The sequence below is a fragment of the Actinia tenebrosa genome, unplaced genomic scaffold (genome assembly GCF_029948245.1).
Source record: "Actinia tenebrosa isolate PJP-AT-01 unplaced genomic scaffold, QUT_ActTen_1.0 PGA_scaffold13__45_contigs__length_12533684, whole genome shotgun sequence".
Lineage (NCBI taxonomy): Eukaryota > Metazoa > Cnidaria > Anthozoa > Actiniaria > Actiniidae > Actinia > Actinia tenebrosa.
Window position 1 is genome coordinate 958,559 of NW_028292573.1, and position 24,559 is coordinate 983,117.

General features: G+C 38.7%; 4 protein-coding genes across 4 annotated transcripts; 1 reads left to right on the forward strand and 3 right to left on the reverse strand.

Moving 5' to 3' along the window:
• Positions 1-7,467: 7,467 nt before the first annotated feature.
• On the reverse strand, positions 7,468-10,381 carry LOC148911550 (uncharacterized). Its single transcript, XM_089029218.1, has one exon. It carries the CDS (start codon positions 10,107-10,109, stop codon positions 8,523-8,525), a length of 1,587 nt encoding a protein of 528 aa, XP_088885344.1. The 5' UTR covers positions 10,110-10,381; the 3' UTR covers positions 7,468-8,522.
• Positions 10,382-10,778: 397 nt separating this feature from the next.
• On the reverse strand, positions 10,779-13,877 carry LOC116298800 (uncharacterized). The gene is made up of 3 exons (XM_031707354.2): positions 12,602-13,877; positions 11,893-12,234; positions 10,779-11,628 (listed from the first exon to the last, which is right to left on the reverse strand). The coding sequence occupies exons 1-3, from the start codon at positions 13,509-13,511 to the stop codon at positions 11,234-11,236; spliced, it is 1,647 nt and encodes a 548-aa protein (XP_031563214.2). The 5' UTR covers positions 13,512-13,877; the 3' UTR covers positions 10,779-11,233.
• A 1,927-nt stretch (positions 13,878-15,804) lies between these two features.
• Positions 15,805-20,448, reverse strand: LOC116298799 (uncharacterized). The gene is made up of 5 exons (XM_031707353.1): positions 20,259-20,448; positions 19,784-20,068; positions 17,894-18,294; positions 17,305-17,646; positions 15,805-16,614 (listed from the first exon to the last, which is right to left on the reverse strand). Exons 1-5 carry the CDS (start codon positions 20,270-20,272, stop codon positions 15,995-15,997), a joined length of 1,662 nt encoding a protein of 553 aa, XP_031563213.1. The 5' UTR covers positions 20,273-20,448; the 3' UTR covers positions 15,805-15,994.
• Positions 20,449-20,913: 465 nt separating this feature from the next.
• On the forward strand, positions 20,914-24,412 carry LOC116290552 (uncharacterized). The gene is made up of 5 exons (XM_089029148.1): positions 20,914-21,033; positions 21,232-21,414; positions 21,737-21,778; positions 22,194-22,979; positions 23,028-24,412. The coding sequence occupies exons 1-5, from the start codon at positions 20,967-20,969 to the stop codon at positions 24,065-24,067; spliced, it is 2,118 nt and encodes a 705-aa protein (XP_088885274.1). The 5' UTR covers positions 20,914-20,966; the 3' UTR covers positions 24,068-24,412.
• The last annotated feature ends 147 nt before the right edge of the window (positions 24,413-24,559 follow it).

Below are 24,559 nucleotides of genomic sequence, written 5' to 3' on the forward strand. Positions count from 1 at the left end.
AGTAATGATGTTGTTGGTGTATATAATGATTATGAAGTTGCAATTAATAATGATTCAGTTGTCAATAATGATAATAATGTTGTTAATAATAATATGCCTAATGCTCCTTCTGACAACAACCTTGTTGTCAACGATCATAATTCTTCGGGGTATCTTTCCAATGACAACAATGTTGTCAACAACATTTCTCATCACGACGATCGATCTAGTCATACTTTTCAAGATAAAAAATCTGTCTTTACTATTCCTGACAATCTCCCGCTTTCTGAGGCTGAAATCTCTGTTTTGAGCAAAGGTCTCAACTTTATTCCTATTTATAGAAAAACTGATGTTTTTCAAATCAACAAAGATTCTGAATCTTTCTTTCGTCGTACTCGACTCAAAGCTTTTTTTCATGCTGATAATTCTTCGACAAATACTTCTGATCGTGATATTTTTCAACTCCTCAACCCGCGTAAATCTAATTGGATCCCCCCTGAGGGCCAATTTGCTTCTTTAGATTTATTCATTAACAAATGTCGTCACGATCTTTCTACTCTCAACTCTCAATGCCCCCTATGGGACAATCAAAAAGCAGGTTTCGAATGGTTTGGTCTTACTTTATAAAAGGACGGAGTTCAACTGGTCGTGTTCATTTACAGAACAGTATGTGTAGTCAACGAGGCTCAACAGCGAAACCTTCTATCCCGTCGACAAGAAATCTTGTTACCAGTAGGCCAAACAATATGTCCAAAGCGGATCTTATCATCCATGGAGGGAGTATAATCAGTATGGATGAAATCAAACCTTTTCCTGAAGCTATTGCTGTAAAAAATGGTAAAATTATAGCGGTGGGTATCAAAAGTGATGTACTAAAACTGGGTGACGAAGAGACCGAGTACGTGGAACTCAAAGGCAAGGAGACCCTTCTTCCGGGATTCATTGAACCTCACCAGCATGCCACTCAGATGGTCTTCAATCGTTGCCTCATGCATGTGTACATTAACTGTGGCGCCTATTACTATGAGACGTACGACCAGATCAAAAATCTCATTCAAACCACGGTGGATAACACTGATCCTGACAGTGGCAAATGGTGCTTGTTTCTTGGCTGGGACCCAGAGATGATTCCTACTTTACCCAAACTCAATTTTTCAGTATTGGATTCCTTTTCAAAGGACGTGCCGATTCTTATCATCGGCCAAAGCGGTCATGTTGGTTGGGGGAATACTAAGCCATTTCAGCTTGCCAAGATCCCGGACAACGTTGAAAACCCTGAAGGCGGTGTCTTCGTGACAGATGATGCAGGCAAATTAACGGGCCAGATGTTAGAGTCACCGGCAATGATGATGGTCATGAAACATGCACCACTACCAACACCTGAGGAGCTGTCTATTGCCTTGGATGAGCAGTGGACCGAGTACGCCAAGTGTGGATTCACCACTGTTACCGACATGGCCTACATGCCCACAGATGTTGACCCTTTAATTATTCAGAAGGCCTCTCGCCCCGACTGCCCTCTACGTTTAGCTCTCTATGCATTGAAGTATGGACCAGGAGATGACGAGTCCAAGGGTACAAAAGTAACATGTTGCAAGCTTGCTAATCATAAGGAAAGAAGAGCAAAAATGTTGGCAAAAAGTGACAAGCTCTGGTTTGCCGGGGTCAAGATCTGTGCAGATGGGTCTCCACATTGTGGTACTGCAGCTGTACGCGAACCTTACCACGATACCGATCTGACCAGACTTCTGTGCTTCCCTCCATCCCCCTGTTATGGAACCCTGAACTATGATGATGAAAGCATATTGAAGACTGTCAAGTACTGGCATGACCACGGGTATCAGATAGCTGCACATGCACATGGAGAGAGAGCCATAGAACAAGTGCTAAGTGCATATCAGCAGGTACGTTAACTTACTCAAAAGTTTTCCCTATTAGAAATTTAAACAAGGCTGCATTAAAAATAATGGGTTTGCTTGAAATAAATATTGACGCCTTTATCTTGACCTCTTCAGTTCAAATTGTTTTATCATTTATTTTAACGGACTCCTGGGACATGGCGCCATGACAATGAATTCTACATTATGTATGCTGTATTTCTGAATCCAACACGTAATGATAACATTTTTTTTTACCTTTCTCCAGGTGACGGATGTGACAAAGGACTTGGATCGACGTCATAGAATGGAGCATCTTGGCCTGTGCGATGAAAACCACATCAAAGCTGCATCCAAGCTGAACCTTGCGTTCTCATTCTTTGTAGAGCATTTGTTCTTTTATGCCAAGGCCTACTCTGAGTCAATATTTGGGAAGAAGCGAACATCAAGATGGACGCCCCTTAGCTTGGCTACCAAGCACGATCTTCGCTGGACCATTCATCAAGATCATCCAACCTTTCCACTTCCACCTGAGCCTTTAGTCAACATGAAGACAGCAGTTACACGTACAAGGAAAGGTGAACCTAATGTAGTATACGGAGAGGAATACTGTGTGCCTATAGAGGAAGCCCTTAAGGCATACACCATTAATGCTGCTTGGCAAATCCACAAGGACAAGGAACTTGGAAGCTTGACGGTTGGTAAGCAAGCAGATCTTGTGATCCTGAGTGATAATCCATTGAAGGTCGATGTGTTCAAGTTAGGAGACATCAAAGTTGTTAATACCTATCTGGATGGCCAAAGTAACAAGCTGAACCAGTAGATCTGAAGTGATTAATATACATCCCTGATTGTGATCACAGCAGAAATCTAATAAAATGTATGGTTAAAAAGTATACTTTTTCTTATGTTCTGTCATTATGGTATAGGGGTACAAGAGTGAAAGAAGTAGAGGGGGAACTGTCGTAGAATAACTTGAAGAATTTCAGGCCACTTTCTTATATCTTTTAATTTATTTAAGAAGAAAATTAACTGTTTCATTCACTCGAAGTTATTAACGACGAACCTTAATTTATGTGGAGTAATTGTTGAAATTACACCCATGACGACCATGTTTTCATCGTCTCCCCTACATTCACCCCTACATTAGCCAGGATTTCCCGAAGGGAGGGGGGGGTTAGGGCAAATTCAAAACAAAGTACGCCATTTTGTTTGAGCCCCCGAAATGCCGGAATCTGCTCTCATAAAGCACGCGCTCCAAAACAATTCAGAACGCGACATTCATGAAAGTTATTTTACCGCCTCATCTCTCAGTTATTTATAAAAGTTTTTCCCCCCACAAACGGTAGTTATGACCACAATACCACCATTATTTTTGATTGACAGCAGCGAAAAACCAAATTTCAGCGTGCAGCTCGCAACTACCAAGTTTGGCAGAATATGGAGGACCACAGTAAATGGAACCGCAGCAAGTGTATTTTGGCTTGTTGCCTGGCATGATGTTATCCATGATGTCTGCTACACAGATATCCCTGTGGACGACGGGGGAAATAACTACGTACAGACAGAAATACAGTTTCGCAGTCATACGACTTTCTTTTTCAAGAGCTATTATTTTAATATTATTTATTAATTCATACTTTTTCTGATAATTGATTGGACATTTAGCCACCCGTGCTTCCCAGAGTCAGGATTCAAGTGTCTATCAATTATCATTTAATATTATATCTTACGATATTTACATCAAGATTTAAGAATATAATTGAGTGCATAGAGCTTACAGCATATTATTAATCCGGTTAACTTATAGTACTGTGTTCAACAATCTTGAGCCTTTTCATTGGCTGACCATCTTTATTCGAGCATTGTCATTGGCTGAACAACTCTATCTAAGCATTGTCATTGGCTGACATTCGTGTTCAGAGGAAAAGCCATTCGAGTGTCGACACAGTACTTCAAGTTTGCCACTAAGATAAATAATACAATGATATTTCAAGATATACACAGGTTGGAATGGATAATATTTATACTACATAAAAATATATACATATTACAAGATTCTTACCACTAATATTGTATAATTTTATCTTGTTGATCAGCAATAACTATGTATTATATCCAAGTTATAGAAATGGAATCTCGTAAAAACGTTGGTAAATATACTTAACTTGTTTCATTAAAACTAGGGTTTCATTTATGTCATCAGGCATGCGCATTCGGACTAAGCATCCATCTTTATTTTGTTAAGACTTAAGCATAAGTAAATGAACAAAAACGATGGAGCAGTGGGCGAGCTATAGTGAGATAAAATGAAGATGACATACTCAGCACCATTAAGCGTGGCTCTTTTGAGGAAATGATGGAAAATCAGTTATTTATTCATATCTTTGACAGTTTATAATGAATCTTTCCCAATTTTGGCTCGTAGTAGTAATTCTTCAAGGCAAGCAATTACCACATATGTGTTACCATGGAAACCATGTCACGTGACCACAAGGCCGCCATCTTGGATTTTTTAAACAAGCCTTTTGAAGTCCTATTGAAACTACTTCAAAAGTCCTGAAAATCCATATTCCTTTTTATATTTGCATAGCCTATATGGATCTAATTGGATATCTTGGAAATTATATTAAGTTTAATTTTTAGAATATTTTCAATTTTTTGGAAAAAATAGAAAATATTCTAAAAATTAAAGTTAAAATATTTTCCAAGATATCCAATTAGATCCATATAGGCATTGTAAATATGAATAGTAATCTGCATTTTCATGACTTTTAAAGATGTTTCGGTACGTTTTCAAACGGCTTGTTTAAAAATCCAAGATGGAGATCTGGTTGTCACGTGACTTAGTTTCCATGGCAACCAAGGCTTTAAGGTTCCTTCTTTTCACAAAAGACATTAACTTGCCAAGTTTGGGTAAGATTCGTAGAAAACTGGCTATGATATAGCTAAACAGTTTTTCATCTGAGAGCCATGCCTTAATGATGCTGAGTAAATAAAACCTAAGGTAGAGTGACTAAAATTATGATTGCCTCAACCTACAAGAAAGTACTTAAACTTAGTCTCCTCAGGAGCCGTTCTTGAGCGTTTACTTAACTATGTATACGGGTAAAAACTGCTTCCAGGAATATAAATTTCTTTAGCATCTCTTTCTTAGTTTATATAGCGTTGTTTCTTTAATTTATCGTATGTTGTAATTTTTAGTACTGTAATTCACTGCGATAATATTTGCTAGTAATAAACAACTTATCATATTAGAAATTGAATCTCGTATGTCATATTAGAAATTGAATCTCGTATGAGAACGTTTGGATTGTTGACCTTATAACAATGAGTATGCATTTATGCGGTGGAATTTTCATATTCTTTTTCATTATTAAATTACAGTTCTTAAAAACATTTTGAACTCTAAAAAAAAGGCGCGATCTCCAAGTCACGTGATCATATAAACGAAGTTTTACTTCAAATCAAAGACAACTTGTTTAACATCGAATAATTAAATGCATCAACATCGATAATTAATATTATTTGCTTTGGCAAATCTTCGATCATTTTCTGTCCCTTCAAATAAATCTAGCATCGTTTGAATTATTTTGAAATTTACAGGAAGAAGATGGCGGGAAAATGTCACGTGGCCTAGCAAAGAAGAATCCCAGATGATTCTAAAACCCTTCTTTGAAAATACGGCAATGCTCTGACAGGGCAAGAGGCAGAAAGACGTTGTTTTTGAATAATAAGTACGGGAAAGTACTTACTATTGTGACTACGATTGTCTGTATGAACAGGCACGTAGCACAGCCAAATATCTGGCTGGACACAAATGCAAGTGATACACACAACAACAACGCGAACAATCTCTGCAAGGTGTCCTCTTTTTTGATATAGAAGTCAACCTGTAGGCGAGCAATAGCGAGAAATGATCGATGAATATTGACTTGAGGCAACTTGTCTTGACAATCGATCATTTTAAATGTCAATTTGATGCAAGAAAAACAAGCGAGCAGATTGTTAGCCACGAAGATCGACCAGAACAAGAAAGGTAGGGAAGAAAGAACTTCAAAATACAGACAAAACATTATGCAAGCAGCGAAGCATATAACTTGACGTAGGGCCACCTTATGTGGCGAAAATGAATCACCTGATTTTGAGTTGTTAGATTCACTTTCGTTTTCAGAAACTTCATCAGCAAAGTGTTCTTTAATCGAAGATGTGTTTTGTTTTTGCGAACGATACCTTATTGTAGTTGTCTTTTCAGCATTACATGAATCTGTTGCCAAGTCACTGCTTGCAAGCTTGGGCGATCCTTCATCTTCGGATGTTGTTACGAAGTCTTGATCGTTGAGCTTTGATTCTTCGTCGGGATTTAATTCTTTGCTAGAATGACCTTCCGGCCAAACTCTTTCTTTTCTTGGTGAATTCTTCCCCGACTCTTTCCCTTTCGCTGCCGGCTCAGGATTCTTTAGATCTTCGCCACGATTCGATTTCACATTCTCTTGTCTCTTCTTTTTTTTGATATGCTTGTGACTTTTTTTTTTGTTATTGTTTCGTGAAGATTCTATCTTCAGATAATTGTACACATTATTATAGGTAATGGTGTTATTATTGCCAGCTATTAACTGTCCATTATTGTGTCGTACTTTTACATGGTATTCAGATCCATTATAAGCCTTCTCATCGCTGCTTCTAGCCGATTTTCTGGATGAATCTCTCGAATTCGCCATCGGTCGTTGTCAGTAAATCTTACATTACATGCAAGAGAGCGCTTGAATAATCTCTGATCAATTGTGAAGTATGAAGTCTACGTTTCTCGGCTCTAAGCCAGCCATTACACGCCTTAGTAAGAAATTACACCGCTATGTCTTTGATCGGATTGATAGAAGACAAAATCGACGTGACTTGTTTATAAGCTGGCGACTATGGCGAACGGATAATCGTGTGATAAAAGCAAAACTTAGCAACATACATGCCAAGTCCCATCAGTGTAAAAAAACAAAAAATTCGAGGGGGGAATCCCCAAATGATATAGCTAAACCGGTAATTTAAACCGGTTTATAGCACTTGAAACCAACCCTACTAAGCAGGATAAACAAGAAAAAGAAAATTGAATACAACTATAGATTTTCTAAGTTGTGACGTTATTTCGGGTCGTCCTACGTTTGCTATTAAAAAAGGTAAAATGATTAAGAAAACTATGCACAATAAAGCAAAAAATGTGCTCAATGATTTCAGGTCAATCAAAGAAAAAGAACTTAATCGAACGAAAGAATCTTGTTAGAAAGAGAAAAATTGGGGGAACGTTTAGGGGGGTCTTGATTGATGCCCCCACTACCCTGAAAATTTGGAAATTGTAAAGGCTCTCGAAATTCTAATTTTAGTTCCACAGTTTTTAGGGCAATAAATCCATTTCCGAGTTTTATAGAAACTTATAACAAAATAAAAAGAAATGAAAAGAAAGAAAGAAAGAAAGAAAAAAGAAAGAAATCATGTTTGGTTAAAAATGCGGGGGGCTTGCCCTCTCCCTTCTTTTCCCGTAAACCCACGTCGCCTTCGCCGTTCATGTCAATCTCGCGACTTGTTTCCAGACTTATTCCTTACTGCGCATGCACATGAATATATACATACACACTTTATTGATTAGTCCCTCAAGGCAATAGTCTTGTCCCGAATTTGCATGACTGATCACGAAACTTGATAAAGGAACTTTTAGGAATATAATTTAATAAGAAAACTTGTTGTAAAAGACAACGTTATTGATCAAGAAACACTGGTTTAAGCAATCTCGTACCTAGAGCCTTCGTTTCTTCTGGCTCGCGGCGAAGAACGAGGGCTCGGTAGCACCTCGGTAGCACTTTTTGGCGCATACACAATTTTCCGGAAGTGAAATATAATCATTGAAAATCATGCTTTCAAACAGAGTTCAGTGGTTACTTCCAATCAAAATAAAAATTAGAAATCGGGAACCTTTTTTCGCAAGTTTTTGAACACACGTAAAGTCCAAGAAATCCTGGTCTTAAAAAATGGATTATGCCAGAGCCCTTGTTCTTCGCCGTAGGCAAGAAGAAACGCAGGCTCTGTACGAGATTGGAATAAAAGAATCGAGTTCAGTCTCGACTTCAAACCATTGTTTCGTGGTCATCCAAGCGAAGTCAGGAAAGGTCTATTCCGAATCAATTACAATACCGAACGGAGTGAGCTAAAAGCTGTTTTATTCTTTATATTATATAGCTACTAATTTTTTTGGGTATTGAATTTATTTACTATCCTATATTACTATATAATATTACGATATAATTTAATTTAAAATCCAAAAATTCTATATACTAAATTACTAGAGAAATCAGAAAAATATTAAAATTATGAATGAAATTAGATAAACTTTTCCTCAAAAAATTCTAAATTCTAAAATCAGTGATAGACTTACAAAGTTCTAGTTTAAAATCTAAATCATTGCTCAAGGAAATAACTGTATAATGAAAACGTTTCTGTCCCTGACTATACTAGTGAAGGAGTATACTGAATGACCTTATTTTTTTCTTTAGTTAATAACTGATAGTTTCTAGTTAGTAGACGTCCCTAAAGTCATATGGCTTTTAACAAACTTAGATGATAAATAGGCTGGGGCACAGCCAGTCTTCACACAAAAAGAACATACAGTCGTTAGTACAGTCAATTATCAGAGTTCCCTATGCTCGGCTGACTTCCACTGCCATCAGCATCACAGGACACCCTCTGATCAACAGTTTCTATATTACCCTCGTTGTGATTCTGCTCTGTGGGCATTTGCTCTTCAACAATATGTCTATTATTTTGAATGTCCTTTAGACGCTTTTTAGCTGGCCAGGAATCAAAACCATGTTGGTCAGCTAAGTCGACAGCCTGGAGAGCGAGCTCCTCTGCTTGACTGAAATCTGCTATACGAAAATAAACTGACTTGGCGAGCAAAAGCTGTAGCTGTTCGCTGACCGGAATTGCGTGTCTTTCTTGGTTTTCCCTGTCAATCTCATCAATACATTTCTTGGCTTCTTCCAAGTCTTCATCAGTTATTCGTCTTTTTCGACCCTGTTGAGTAGAGCATCCTAACAATACCATGATTTTCTTGAACTGAGCAAATTGACCTTTCTCTATGAAATCACAACCTTTCTTCTTTTTAAGTTGTCGACAAAGTTCATAGCACTTTTCGAAGCTTTCTTTTGCTTCCTTAACACCTCTTTTATCGAATTCATGGTATAGACTTCCCTTCTCGTAAAACACCGTTGCTTTGTCGTACAGAAAGCTTGAATCTGCGGTGTTCTGAAATATCTGCTCTGCTTTGGTTATGAATACCTGTGCTCTTCCCCACAGCTTCGTTCTACGATGCACGGACGCAAGGTAACAATAAAATCGTCCATGGAAAAACTGAGTGATAGATGGATGAATGTCTTGCAGTGTTTCGATTATTTTCTTGCCTTCACGAAGGGTCTTCTCAGCTTCTTCGAGGTACCGTGAATTGTACTGAGGGTTATAGCATATTCTAATTCCATACTCTAACTTCAGCAAAGCTTTCCAGATAGGATCATTGCCGTATTTTACGAAGAATTCATTCCACTTCTCGTCAAATAAGCTCCACTTTCCATTATCTCTCAAGGGGTGAACAAATTTTTGAACGTTTTCAAAAAACATTTGGCCAAGTTCTAAGCATTCTGGAGAGTCTAATGGAGCTGATCTAATCTTTCTTATTGGCTGTCTTGTATTGGCCGTTTTGTTGGCAGGCTTCTTCTTTCGTTGTTTTGATCGCGTGACGGGTTCTGATCCCGTCATAACATCATCTCGTGAAACGTATAATTTACGATGTACCGTCGAGCTACCGACGACTTCGTTGTTTACTTCCGCCTTGCTGTCGTTTTTCATGTGAATCTTACATCGATCCCCAATTTGTAATAAAGAGGCTTCATCAGAGTTAACCTCTATTTCAATTAGTTCATTACCACCCACATTTAGTTGAACAGCGTTCGCCTGGATAAATATTATCGACGTTCCACTAACACTTTCGTTATTTAAGTCCACACTTGTACAACGCATATTCGAATTCCCTTCGGCTTTAGTTCGGCTTCTTGGAATCTCCAAGCCGATAATTTCATTGTTGTCACCGATTTGGGTAAGTTTAGAGTTGATTTTCAACACGATTTTCTTGAATTTTCGGTTATCTGAAGGCAGGATGGCCTTAACGAGATTACCTGTGATTAAGCTACTGTTTTCTGTAGTCGAAGCTGCCATAATTCAAGGGTTTTCCAGGTAAAACTTTGTCTTCGTCGCTCCGTCCTTCCTCAGTTGATTACGGTAAATAATTTTCGTGTATGTCGATATCGTTTGTTTAAAACCTTCTTAGAACACGAAACATGAAAAAACAACCGTTCCAGCGTATAAGCCATTGCTTGGCACGAAGTAAACAATAATCAGGTTGTTTTTGGAAGCCAAAGAACTGTGTAGAACAAGCGATATCGACAGAATACATAGCAAGACTGAAATGAGTAGAAAATATTTTTGTTTTGGTTAGCGGCTTTAAAACCCGGTGATTCCCCTTTAATTTCTAATTGGTTTAAATGTACTCACATGTTCGTCACATGTTCGTCACATGTTCGTCACATGTTCGTTACATGTTGCACACCCACAGGAGCCTGTCTTTAAACCACAGGGAGCCCAATTGGAGTCTTTCTCGTTAGGCATCTGTCTCGTTTGTTTACATTGTCGAGAAAAGCTTTCGTTTCAGACTGACGATCCTAGTGTCAGCACTGAATGCTTTCCGATTCTGCGGTTACAGCTCCCATACAAACGATTACTATAGAATTGAAGGGGTCACTTCCTTTACGATAGTAGATTAACGACGTTTACTCTTTTTAATGCATATCTTCTATTTTTAATTCACAAATACTTGATTTTTACAATGACGTCACGAAACATCTAAAAATAGTATTGATATTAAAGTCACACATTAATTTGAAAACAAAAACTCTGACATTAAAAATGAAGATATAAACGTAATATATATTAACAAAAAACACGAAATAAATAAATAAATAAAATGTAATGTGAAAGAAAGCATAATTTGGCTCATTTCAGTTATCTAGACTCATTATTCTCATTGCTGATCACTTTTTTCCTACAAATTATTTAACTTTATATTTATTATTAATAATCTTTAATGGCTGAAAATATATTTTACTACCGCCTGAGTTTATTAAATGCCCAAAAAAGCTATGTGCCGTTTTCCGGCATTCACTAAATACAATCGTATCGTTTCCATGGAAAGTGATGTATTTATATCTTGCAATATTCATCGATCGTGTCATTGTGACCATGGCAACAAGACTCGATCCTTGATCGTGTTTGTACTGTTTCATTCAGTAATAGGAGGGTGTTTCCATGAAATCGGACTCACTTGAGCTGACGTCACCGTTCTGACCTTCACTGATATCTGATGACGTGTAGGTGTAGCCACTGTTACCATAGCAACAAGGTTCTTTCTTCACTTGCTGTTTTCTTGCGATCTCTTCTAGTCTATCTTGGGCGGGTTTGATTTCCGTGTTGAAACCAAACGTCTTGGCCATGCTAAGTGCTTCGTTGGCGGTTTCTTCAGCCTTGGGGAAGTCCTCCAGACGAAAATACAAATCTGCTAAGCCAAGAAAGTACTGTACTTTCTCTCCCTGAGCGATTCCATCCCAGTATCGTGTCCTCAGGGTCTTCAAGCTTTTTTCTGCCTCTTTGATACTTTCCTGACTGACTGTTCTTTTACGACCTGTTCAAAAAAGTAAAAATTTCCGGTAAATTCACATCTTTGCTCCCCTTCCCTTTATGAAGATGCGTTCCCCTTCCTCGGAAAGATGTAGCCTTCCTTAGCTCCCATTTAGCATATGTTAAGCCTCTCGTCCTACCAGACGCTGTTGGTGAATTTACATCTTTATTGCTCCCCTTGCCTTTAAGAAGATGCGTTTCCCACCCCTGGAAGGATGTAGCCTTTCTTATCTCCCATTTAGCACATACGTTAAACCTCTTGTCCCACCTGACGCTGTTCGACAATCCAAGAGAAGCATCGCCCTCTTGATGAACGCAAAGTGATGTTTCTTCACGTATCGCAGGCATTCAGTGTCTTCTTCTAGTGCGGTACATCCATCAATACATTTGATCAAGCCAGCTTTAGCATCGTTTATCATGCTGGCTGGTGGATTAGGGCACTTGGAGATAAAATCCATTAAAACACTTGCTCGCTCGTACGCCAGAAACGTACTGTCCAATGTCAAGTGTTTGTTGTGAAAATTCTGTTCAGACTTAATGACGCAATCGTTTGCTTTGCCCATCAGGTTTTGTCGACGATACACGCCAGAAAGGTAGTGAAATCCCCTTCCTGAATTTTTAAAAATATATTAAAAACTGAATGAATTTAATTGACTCTCTTAAGTAAAGTACCAAGGGTGGTGTAGCTATAGTGCCGCGATATAAGGTTATAAATTTCAGTATTTGACCAATGTAAATATTGAAGGTGGTGAATTGGTCTGTCTCAGGGGTGTGGGCGGGGGGAATTCGGGGGGGGGGGGGGGGGGTAGGGAAAGGGAGCCAACCCCCTGGCAACGCCCCTGTCTTTTGATTCCAGACTTAGATCAGCCCCAGAGGCTTTATTGGGTTATCTATTATCGCCCATTAACACAGACCCTCCCCCCTCCCCCCCAACACACACACCAAAAAATACAAAAAAAGCAAGCCGAAACGTTTACCTGTTAATACGGAGGAATTTTCTGTTTCTTTTGCCATATCAATCGCCTTTAAAATCATCTCTGTGGATTCCTCTAGACGACTTTGATAACAAGCAGCCATGCTTTTTTCTAGAAGGATGACAATTTCAGCTTCCTTACTTTGGTACTTGCGTGACAGCGTGACGACTATGTCATCAAATAATTCCCATTTACCATTGTCACGCACAACCTGAAGTTGTAGCATAACTTCATCTGATATTCTGCAGAGCTGAATGTATGAATCTGAAGGGCTTGCTGGAGGAATGTTTTTAAGGACTGCTTCCGCGATGTACACCTTATTCATGGTGCTGCTGTTGCTTCGTGATCTTGGTCGACGATTTACTTTCCGTCCCCTCCCTCTGTGCTTTTTGACAATGCATGACATATGCAAATCACTGCTTGACTCTTCGGAATTTTTTCGCTCATCTTCGATCATCATGTGATTATTATTTCCAACTTGAGTTATTTCAGATTCGACCAAGATAAGCAATATTTTCTTATCCGAATCATTCGTGTTGTTCTGGTCAATTCGGGTCAGTGTTTTTTCATCCAATCCGTTGGGCTTCTGTCGTACAACGTCGTCATTCAAGTTGTTTACATCTTTGTCGACATAATTCGGTATATTTTCTATTTTCCCATCCGAATTCCTTCGCTGTACAACTGTGTTGTAAACATTTTTATCTTCCTCTGTATGAAGTGGTTTATTTTCTTTTAATTCGTGGTCTCGTTTCTTTCGCTGTTCTTCTAATGGTTCGTCGTTGTTGGAAGTCTTCACGTTGTTGTGTTTTGAGGGATTCCCTTCTTGGCCGAGTGTCTCAGCCTTCGCCAAAACCACTTCATCTTTTTCGCATTTGACTTTAGATTGCAGTTCTCGAGTTTGTGAACACGGCATTTTTGATCCCGACAACGGGAGTACGTCCTAGTGCGTAGGTACGATCTTTAGAAACCCAAGTTTCGTTTTGAATTTAGACTACGCATTCTGTTAAGTATGGCTTCCTAAGGCCGATCGATTTTTCCCACTTTGATCGATGATTTTCTTGCTGTAAAGTGCTGTTTGACATTGGAATCCTCATAAAACAAAATACTAGATATTCTCGACGGGGTCACATTGTTTTCCCTTCAGAGATCTTCAAGGATCTTCGTAATGTAGTATCGATCGATGATTTCGTACTAACGGCTCTCGTTTGAGTGAATGAACCAAAATATTTACGTCTGACGTAATGTGCTACAAGGGGGAATCACCTATAGGCCGTGGATTTTAAACTTGACGCCATTTTCCCTTGCTCTGAAATTAGTCATATCTCTATGCTTTATTTTTATAAAATTATGCTTTATATCCGCTTTCGTTAGTCTACTCACGTGAAGAATTGATTTCAGAATAAGGTCTCGGGTATTTATGTCAACAAAATACCGATACACTGAGAGGGCTATAAAAGAAATCACACTTTTTCTCAGTGGAATTTGGGCTTTTTTGTTTTCTTTTTAGCCTCGCACTCAAGATAATTTTGAAAGGAGTAGGCAATCATTGCGCTACAGAAAGGAATTGTGGGGTAATAAGAATGTCTTCGTAGTCGTTTCTAAACGGCGAATGGCCATGCCGAGCTGATGCGCCATTTTGACTCATGTCTCCGTGATAGTGTGACCACAATTTTTTTCGGTCGTGCAACGCCGATCGTAATTCGCCGTTCACCCCTTCAACCTTATTTCTGTTATTTGAAATAGCTGTATGCACTGCCCTCTGGCTCATTATCCTCAGGTTCTCGTTCTTTTTCTAATGCTGCTGCTTCTCTATTTAATAAAATAAATCCTGAAGTGAAACATGTTAAGCCCGGGGGGGGGGGGGTGGGGGTATTCTTGCCCGTTTAGGGTAGGGATGTGCCGCTTAGCCTACTGAACCCTGACCCTGTTCCAGAGTAAAATTGCTGAAAGTCATACCCTTTTCCCGAGCAAGATTGCTGAAATTCATAACCTATTCCGGTAGGGCTGTCCACAAGTTGCTCGGCAACTTTTGGGCAACTTTTCCGATTTCGAGCAACTTTTTCACTTTCGAGCAACTTTGAGCAACTTTTCATTTTCTAGCAACTTTCGTTCTTTTTTTAACTTTTACATGCATTTAAACAAATTATCACGCTAAATAAGGACAAAAAGTGAGTTTTTTTTTTTTTTACTCTAATGATTTCAATACTTGTCTTTGCATTTTGTATACACTTTGTGAAGTTCTGGTCTTCCTGTGGTAAACTGCTATGCATGTGGACAGCGGTTGTAAAATCTAAGATGTAAACAAAATGGCGGAAGAAGCCACATGCTCGATTAATTCTGACACAGAACAAAGCCCACTAACAATAGAAGCCAAGTTCTGCATCAACAGAGAGAGTGTTCAGCCTCCTTCAGGGTGCGTTCAACAGGCAGCAAGATGCTGCATTAGAACAAACTGTTGAAGCCTCTGTTATGCTTAGATACAACAGGAACAAAAGATAAAGCCTTTACTATAACATGATTGACTATAAATTTGCTTATGTTATCTATCAAATGATTGACTACAAATTTATTATAGTACAGTATTTATAACATGATTTATAAATTTGTATAAAATATTATATAGTATATTTAGTATTACCCTCAGTAAATATAGACATTACTTACTTATTCACTGGATTCTATGATATTAAATCATCAAATTGATTGCAAATATGACCTTTTTATTGAGCAACTTTTGAGCAACTTTGAGACTTTTGAGCAACTTTTGAGCAATTTTTGGATTTTTTGAGCAACTTTTGAGCAACTTTTTGGACTTTTTGGGGCAACTTTTTGGACTTTTTGGAGCAACTTGTGGACAGCCCTATAATCCGGTATCGCGAAAATGGATACCCTGTTCCAGAGAGGAGGAGAGAGCGTGATTCCATATACCCTGTCGCAGAGCGAGCGCGATTTTATATACCCTGTTCCAGAGTAGAATCGCTGAAAACCATACCCTGTGTGGCGGCACGTACCCGTATAGCGAATATAGGGGAGTACCACCATCCCCCCCCCCCCCCCCGGGATGTTAAATCAGTGCAAAGTTTCACTTCCAATTATTGGCATTATCACCAAACCTGATTATGTTAAGGTTTGGTGGTAGTACCGACGATTGGAGGTGAGACTTTGTCTGTCGTTCCTTTTTCCCTCATTGCCTTTGTCATTGCTAGTTTTATTATTTGTATTTTTATAGATCTCAATTTTAGCATATATTACTGACATATATTTAAAATATTTGATTTTATCAATACATGTATCATGATTCATTTTATACACAGCTTCAGTGTAAATAAGTTTCTTCAAAATTCTGAATTCTGTGTTTGAATAAAGTTTATTATTATTTGACTTTTTTTTGGGCGATCAGAGAAACGAAGGTGAATCCGACCAATCATCAGATTCCTCAGTAGCAGCATTTACATCACCAAAATGCCCCTCGCTAGACCCAAGATCTGTTTTACTTTCGCTGTCATCGGTGCAGACGTCAGATGCGGTGTTGCCATGGTCACGATCACCATTAGCAGAGATGTCATTCATGGTGTTGTCGTGGTTACCACCACCACAGACGTTAGATTTGGATGACATGTTGCTATGGGTCTTTCCATTAACACAATCCACAAGTGCATTGTTACCATGGCTACCAGCGCTGTTGTCATGGTTATCATCCAAGCAGTCGTCAGGTTTTGAATTGCTATGGGAACCACCATCCTTGGTTGTAGCAGAAGCATGTCTGATATCTTTACGTCTATCATTTACGAGCTGGATTTCTGTATTGAACCCAAATTTTTCGGCCATACTCAGAGCTTCCAAGGCATATTCCTCGGCTTCTTCATAAAGTTCCATACGATAATGTAAGTCTGATTGTGCAAGAAAAAATTGAATCTTTTCCCCGCGTGTTGTCTCCTGCCAGTAACGTTCTCTTATGACATCTAGATATTTCTTGGCTTCCTTGATATTTTCTTTGCTAACAGTTCTTTGACGCCCTGTTGGTATGAAAACAAGTCCACAAGTATTTGAGTTTGCAATATCTATATGGGATCAGTATCGAATGAAATTGTTACTGAGATACACATGCAGCCGTTTTAAAATGCCTTTTTTTCTTAATCCGCCCCCTTCCCCCGCCCCCCCCCCCCGCGTACATTTTTTGCAAATTCCTCCTCTGCGACAAAACGGAATTTATGTCGCGTAATAATTTATGATATCAAAAGCAGCAAAAGCACCGTAGCCGAGATATATCACAGGTAGCCCAGGCTTACCACTGAATCGATCGAGACAGACAGACAGACAAAGATTATATGGGTATCATATGGGTATTTTTGAATCCTCATTTTTACGCTTTAAAATAATTCAAATCAAATAAAATTCCCACCGTGTGTTGTTGATATACTGAACAGCCCCATGGTTTGATTACAGCTCATTTCGTTCGGGTTTAGATGACGCTTCCCCACCACAAAAATACCCATATGATACCCATATAATCTTTGTCTGTCTGTCTGTCTGTCTCTCGATCGATTCAGTTATTCAACACTAACGGAGAGCCTGGGCTACCTGTGGATATATCATACACACAAGTCCCACATACGTATACTGTAAATACATAAGTGAATATCCAGGAATTTGAATCTTACGAAATGCATTTCTAATAAATTTTTTTAGATGAAAAGTTAACTAACCAGTTGATGTTCGACAATCAAGTAGCAGCATAGCCATCTTAATGAACGCATAGCGGTGGGTCTTCAAGTACCGTTTACTACTGGAGTCTTCTTTCAGCGCCAATATCTGGTCAATGGCTCTTCGCAAATCTGACATTACAGTGTCCAGACAAGTTGATTTGGGGTCGACACACAGCAAGAGGAAGTCCATTAACGCACTTGCTTTTTCGTATGTCAACATAGCCGTGTCGAGGACCAAACCCGTGTGATGTAGGTTCTGACAAGCAAGCTGAACACAATCAATTGCCTTGCCTGTTTTTTTCTCTCTGCGATACACGGCTGATAGGTAGTAATGTATTCTACCTAGACCATGAAAAAATAGTGAATGAGTGCTCATATGTGTGCGCATTTAGTATTTTTATGAGGAGTCTTAAATCAAGCTACATCTATGACCTACTCATTTAGCACCCCTATTTATGTCCCGCCCAATCCTGTCTTACTTCCATCCCTCAAATATAGAATGTACTGGCTATCCAAGGCTATCCATAGCCAGATAGTACATGCACTATACTAAATGAACATATGGTTTTTTGATAACTGATCAACTAACCTATGAGCAACGAAGCGTTTGTCGTGTCAATAGCAATAGCCATGCTTTTAGCTTCCTTCAACAGCTTTTTGGAGTCTGCAAAACGGTTACTGTAACAAGCTGCTTGGCCTTTTTCAATCAGGATCATGATTTGAGCTTCGTGATTTGGATACTTTTGATATAGCGTGACAGCCACCTCATCAAACGTCTTCCATTGTCCCTCGTCACGCACTGCCTGAAGCTGTATCATGATGTCATCTGACATGCGGAAGTACTGGCGGTCGGAAGCTGAGAGGGTAACTGGTCCAAGGCTTTGATGAACTGTTTTTTCAGTCATTGCTGCATCTCTATTTCTCTTTTTATGGCGATATTTTGCTTTACCCTTTCTCCTCCTTGCCTCGGATCCTCTCTGCTCCTCGTCACTAATCATAAGAAATCTAATTTAGTATTCCATATTGATTCTCTCAGTTTTTGATTATCGGTTTTTCTCCCTTGCAAAAAAACAACTTCTAAACTGATTTTAATAGGTCTAGACCAATAGGTCACGTGACCCTACCCCGTAAAAAGAAACGTATGGACATCGGAAATTGAAAGAGCTCCTTGATTTTAGTGAGAAGGCGAAATTTCATTCAGGTCATGATCTCAACTACAGAAGAAACGGTATTACGGTAAATATAAAAGTGCACATCTTTATGAACTGAAAACTCGCCTGCTTTAATACTAATATCTGTGCACATTTCATTTATTGTGTTCATTTTTCACACAGCTTCTCGATTTTATGAAGGTTGGGTAAAGCCTTGTTTACACTGGCGTCATGAGCATCATATCGTAATCGTAATCGTAAGAAGGTTACGCTCTAGTGTAAATAAAAACGACGCAAGCAGAATCGTAAGCCTCGCTTCCTTGCTTATTTTCCCGCCAGCTTTGAAATTTCATCATCATCATCATCATCATGATCGTGACAAGCTTAGTAATTGGCCAATCCTTGCGCGGATTATACGATTATGTTTTCTTGGTTCACACTCGATCGCAAAGTGACTTTAATCGTAATGGTAGTCGTAAGCAACAAAACCTTCTGATCCTAGCTTACGATTACGACGTGGTTACGATGCACCTTAATACGACGGTGCTTAAGACTAAGATTTTTGATTCACATTGAGTTAGAGTAACGCTGTTTACGACTGCGATTACGATTATGATTACGACGCCAGTGTTAAATTAATATGTCCTCTAAGTGCAAATGACCCTAAATCAGCGGATATAACCCAGAGATAAACCCTTGAATGAAGAAAGAGAGCCAAACAAATTCTACTGATATTATCAAATAGAAGTACTAAATAATAAGGGAATTCTTTTTGAGAGGCTATAGAACTAACGCATTCTTCCGACCTGATCCCAATCTGCGGCGGCGTTATATACACAGGCTCGATTCTTAAACGATTATCATAGAAAAAGAGACAATGTTATGATTAGTATGATAAAAATTAGTGTACATGAAATAGTGTACAAAATTGATATCGACAAATAGTCCTTGATCTAGTGACTATTAGAGGGGTGTATACCATATAACGGTATGTGGTGAAAAAGTTGACTAGAAAAATTGTACAAACACTGAGGTCTACTGAACTTATCATTAATTTGTGTAAATAATGGTATATATGCCGCACTATACTGAGTCGCTATCATTCAACCAGAACAGTTCATAATGTCACAAAGACATACACTAGAGACCATTATTGATTAATCATAAATGGTGTCTTGTGTTATGAACTGTTTTGATCGAGTAGGAGCGATTATTCGTCACTGAATAGTACAATTTGTAAGTATCAATTTTGATTTTATTTCATGATCAGTCTTACTGCTTGTACTCTATCAAGAACAAATACTGTCTTCTAACATAAGCGATTTTACCTGTCGTCACTCTCGTCATTCACTTCTTTAAAAAAACTGTTTCGTCTTTTCTTTTCCCGAGGGGGAAGTGAAAGTGAAAGGGATGTCTGCCTCGTGTCGTACACAGCTTCCCCATCTGCTTTCTGCACAACTTGTTGTAGTTCAATAATGGAATTCTCTTTACCAACTTGCGTGGCTTCGGCATTTATTTGGATGCATAAGATACCTACTTCACCAGAGTTGTTTTCATGGAGTTGAGGACTTTCATTTTTACGGATATCGAGAGATGATGTTTCGTTTTCATTCCTGAAAAACGAAAGCGCAAAAGGAGTAAGAAAGAGAAACAAAATCGTTTCATAAAGAATTTATCGCTTAACACATTCCATTAAACTATTATTGAATGATGTTCCCATTGAACTAAAAAACTCGATTGATTCAAAGCACGCAGCGCTTGTTTGCATTTTTCACCGGCATAACGGTTCAGGAAGCGCCTTACCTCATGGACGCCATTCTCTCGAGTATTGAGAGAGAATTTTTTATAATGTCGACGAAATTTTGAGTTTTTCTGCTTTCTATCACTGTAGTCTTTTCCTGCGAAAAAAATGTGTGCGAACTGCTTGATCTTTAAATCGATTTCACTGAAATACAGGCTCCGAAAACGTTACTACGCATCAAAAAATCATTCATAGACACTAACCAAATAGTATAGTAAATAGAACGCTATGTGGGGAATCCCCGAATAAATTAATTAAAGACCAAAATGGAAGACTCTGATTGGCTTATTTCCCTTCTCATTAAAATATTAGCGATAAAAGTCTTCTGTGGTTTGCCTTTTTTTGATGGATGCCATGAATTCATTCTAGATTATTTTGTACGGAAGCCCACAACTGTCACGGCGAAAGCCAAAAGCTCACGGCAAGAGCCAAAAGCTCACGGCAAGAGCCAAAAGCTCACGGCAAGAGCCAAAAGTTCACGGCAAGAGCCAAAAGTTCACGGCAAGAGCCAAAAGCTCACGGCAAGAGCCAAAAGCTCACGGCAAGAGCCAAAAGCTCACGGCAAGAGCCAAAAGTTCACGGCAAGAGCCAGCAGCCTGGAGGTCTGGGTCGACGACTTTAATGATTGCAATGCATCATGGGATTATTTCAAAATGGCGGACACACACGTGTAGACTTTGTTGTGCTTGATTGCTGTTTAAATTATAGAGATGTTTTGCTCTAGCTGTGGAAAACCAGTTAACGATGGCGACCGATATTGTGCTCAATGCGGACAAGGTGAGTACTAAGCACTCTTCAGTTAAATGTGGCTCCATTTTGTAGTACACGAAATTAAGCTGAATAAATGCTTTAGCCGGCTTACTCGCTTACTGTCCGCTCAAAGATGGTCCGCTCAAAGATGGCATAAACATTTTAGTTTAAATTTTTTATGAAAAAAAGTAAAAAATTGGATTCATGGTATTTTTACTATTATAGTCCCAAAACTATTGCAAGAGAAGTACGGGAGTGGAGCTCTCTTTACGGAAAAGTGTTCAAGATGTGGGTACGAGAAAGAGCTTCGCTCGTCGGGCGTCCATGTTTCACAAAATGGTTGCATAAGGGTTTATTCAGAAGACGAGGAGTTAACATGTCTTTGCGTACAGAAAAATGAAGGCAAAGGTATTGATATAAAAGTTCAGACGAGCTAGCCCAGGACAAATAGAAAGTAATTTACCTTCAGTACTCGGTTTGGTTCCGAAAAAAGCTACTACACATTGTTTTTAGATTATAAGGCTTAATTAAAATACTAATAATACTACTAATAATGATGATGATGATTGTGATGATAAAAATGAGAAGGAAAAACATACTAATATTGATAAAAGTAGGGGTGAGGAGCCCACAACAGAGCTAGGCTTCAAATTGTATGTCCCTAATTGCATGAACTTATTATGAATCAATGTTGGATTTCCTATTAACATCTCTAATATCTTTTCAATAGGATTGCCAAACACTGAAAAAGAGGAAGAAAGAAAAGAAGCAGGTGCAGAAATAAAATTCATAATACATTCTTTATCAAAACTTGGACTACAAAACACGGACCCCCAGTCCATGGTCTATGCAAATGGATTATCTAATTCAATGACTACTTTTTAAATACCCTGTGCACATGCAATATGTCACAATGAATATCTAGATGTTGTTTTTTTAAGTCATGCCTTTTGAATTTAATCAGTCTAGTCACCTATTAAGATAATTATAAATAAAGCATAAAGTAAGTCACCCCCTACCCCTTGAAATTATTCTGGATACAAAGCTGTTAATATTTTCAAAATAAAAAGAAGGGGATCAGTGTTTAGTAATGTTCCTTTTCAAAAGAATTCCTTATCTTTTGATCCACAGATGGTTTGAATATTAGCTCTCATATTGCAAAAATGATTTCTATTTTTCACAAACAGGAAACTCAAAATCTGCCAGCACAGTGAAGTCCTTCAGTGACTATAAAGCATTGAAAGGGAAAAATTGGAAATCTCTTGTATCAAAAACAACTGCCAAACCAAAAGACAAAGATAAAGAAGAAGATGTTGGCATCTTCATTGGTCTTATTGAGTGGAGTGACAAAGCATTGAAGCTTAAACCGAAAAGGGGAAAGAGACTTGCCCTTTGTATTTCCAATCAGGCACCATATTTGAACATCCTGGAAAAGGCAAAAGAGAAGTGGGCCAATTACAACAAAGATTGTTATAACGATGAGCAAGAGTATATATTACTTTTCGAGGATGGGCAGTCAGCAGAGTTTTTACCTGGTACGAATGAACCTTTTAAACTTTCACGCTATCGAGAAGAAGTTGGCAAAGATTATAAACGAATGGTTTTATATCTTTGTTCCGATGACGACTACAAGTCTGAAAAATATTCTGAGAAAGATGATCCAACAATTGAAGATGAAAGAGAACCACCACAAAAGAAATGCCATCTAGATGATGAATATCCCAAGGATGGAAATGGTATTGAAAAACATCCAAGCGATAATGAAGTGGAGCCCTTTGAAGTATTGCAGGGTTACTCTGATGTTCCAAATCTGGAAAAGAGTCATGAAGCAGGGAATATCGTCGAAAGTTACAAAAGTGAAAATAAAGCTGGTTTTGCTGATATACCGAGTGCACTTAAGTCTCTTGAAAGACAAGTGGATAAAGATGGGCAGTTTTTCCTAGTTATGAGAAGAAAAGCTCCAATAATGAGGTGTTTAAAGCTTTGGCAGTGAGAGGCAATGAAAACATTCCCAGAGAAAGCACTAAGAGTCCATTTCAGTGGTGAAGATGGGATTGACAGCGGAGCAATGGCGAAGGAATTCTTGGAATATGCTTTGAGAGAGATGAGGACAGTTATATTTCCCGATGGAGCCCCAGTAGATTCAATGTACCACATCCAAAATGGAATCTTCAGGACATGTGGACAGATAGTGGCAACAAGTATTGTCCAGGGAGGGCCAGCTTTGGAATGCTTTGAAGAGTGCATTTATGAGATGCTAGTGAATCCAGATGTTGATATTTCACGTCTAAGTAAGAAGCATTTGACAACCAAAGAAAGAAAGCTGCTTGATGAGATAGTGCAAAACATGAGTGATCACCAAGATGCAATTATTGATTATGGTTATACTGGTTTGATTGACACCAATCACACAGATGCTATTATTGGAACTGTCATAGTAAGCATTGTCAGCAAGAGGCTACTTTATCTGAAGGAGTTTTGCGAGGGTCTGAATTGTTATGGTCTTGCAGATGCCATGAGGGTGAATGCTGACATATTCAAGCCTCTTTTTGTGTCAAATGCCTCAGGCCAAAAACCAGTAGATGCCAGTTATGTCTTTTCTCTTCTTAAACCATGCTATTCAGCACCTGGCACCACCAAGAGGACATTGGAAGAAGAGGTAATTGATAGCTTTCAAGATTTTCTAATGCTGTTAGAAGATGAGGAAGTTGGAGGGTACTCTGAAGCCTTAGCATGGAACACTGATGACAGCTTATACCAAGATGAAGAGTCTATGGATGACATCAACAAGTTCCAAAGTGCTGATCTTAAGCCTGCAGGAGTCCTTGGTTGGCTAACAGGCCAATGTCACAGACCATTGAATGGTAATTCACTGGTCATCACTGTTCATTTTGACCATGAGTGCATGGAGAGAAATCCGAGCCACACAGTCTGTTTCCCTCAAGTTCGAGCCTGTGGACAAGAAATAACATTTCCGGTTGCCCATATGAGCACAACAAAAGAATTCAAAGAAGTGTTTGTTATTGCATATTGCAAGGGACAAGCATTTGCAAAACCATAACCTTGGTTGCAATCAATCAAGTTACTTCTTGTTAAAGTTATTTTATTGAAATTTCTTTTAAATTCAAGTGCCAAAGCCAAAGTTCAAAGAAGGTGATTTCTAAGACTGTTCCTTCAGTCTTAACTGTTTATCATGATTTGTTGGCATTCCATATGCTGATAATATTATTTCTTGGTATATCAGCTTTCAAAAGTGACACTCAGAGAAAAGCAATAAGTGACAGTTCAAATAGGATGATTTATGAATGAGTTGATTATTTTGTATCATTGTTTATCATGATTTGTTGGCATTCCTATTTTTTGAGGATCATATAAAAACTCACTCTAGTCAGAGCCTGTGCTCATTCCCCGGGGGGGACTCTCTTGAAAAGTGGGTAGGGGGGCTCGACGGACCATTTAGGGTCGAAAATGAGACCTCACATACCTTTTAGGGTCTCCGGCTGACTTCCAGCTGTAAAATATCAAACGTCATACAAGAATATAATGGTTGGAA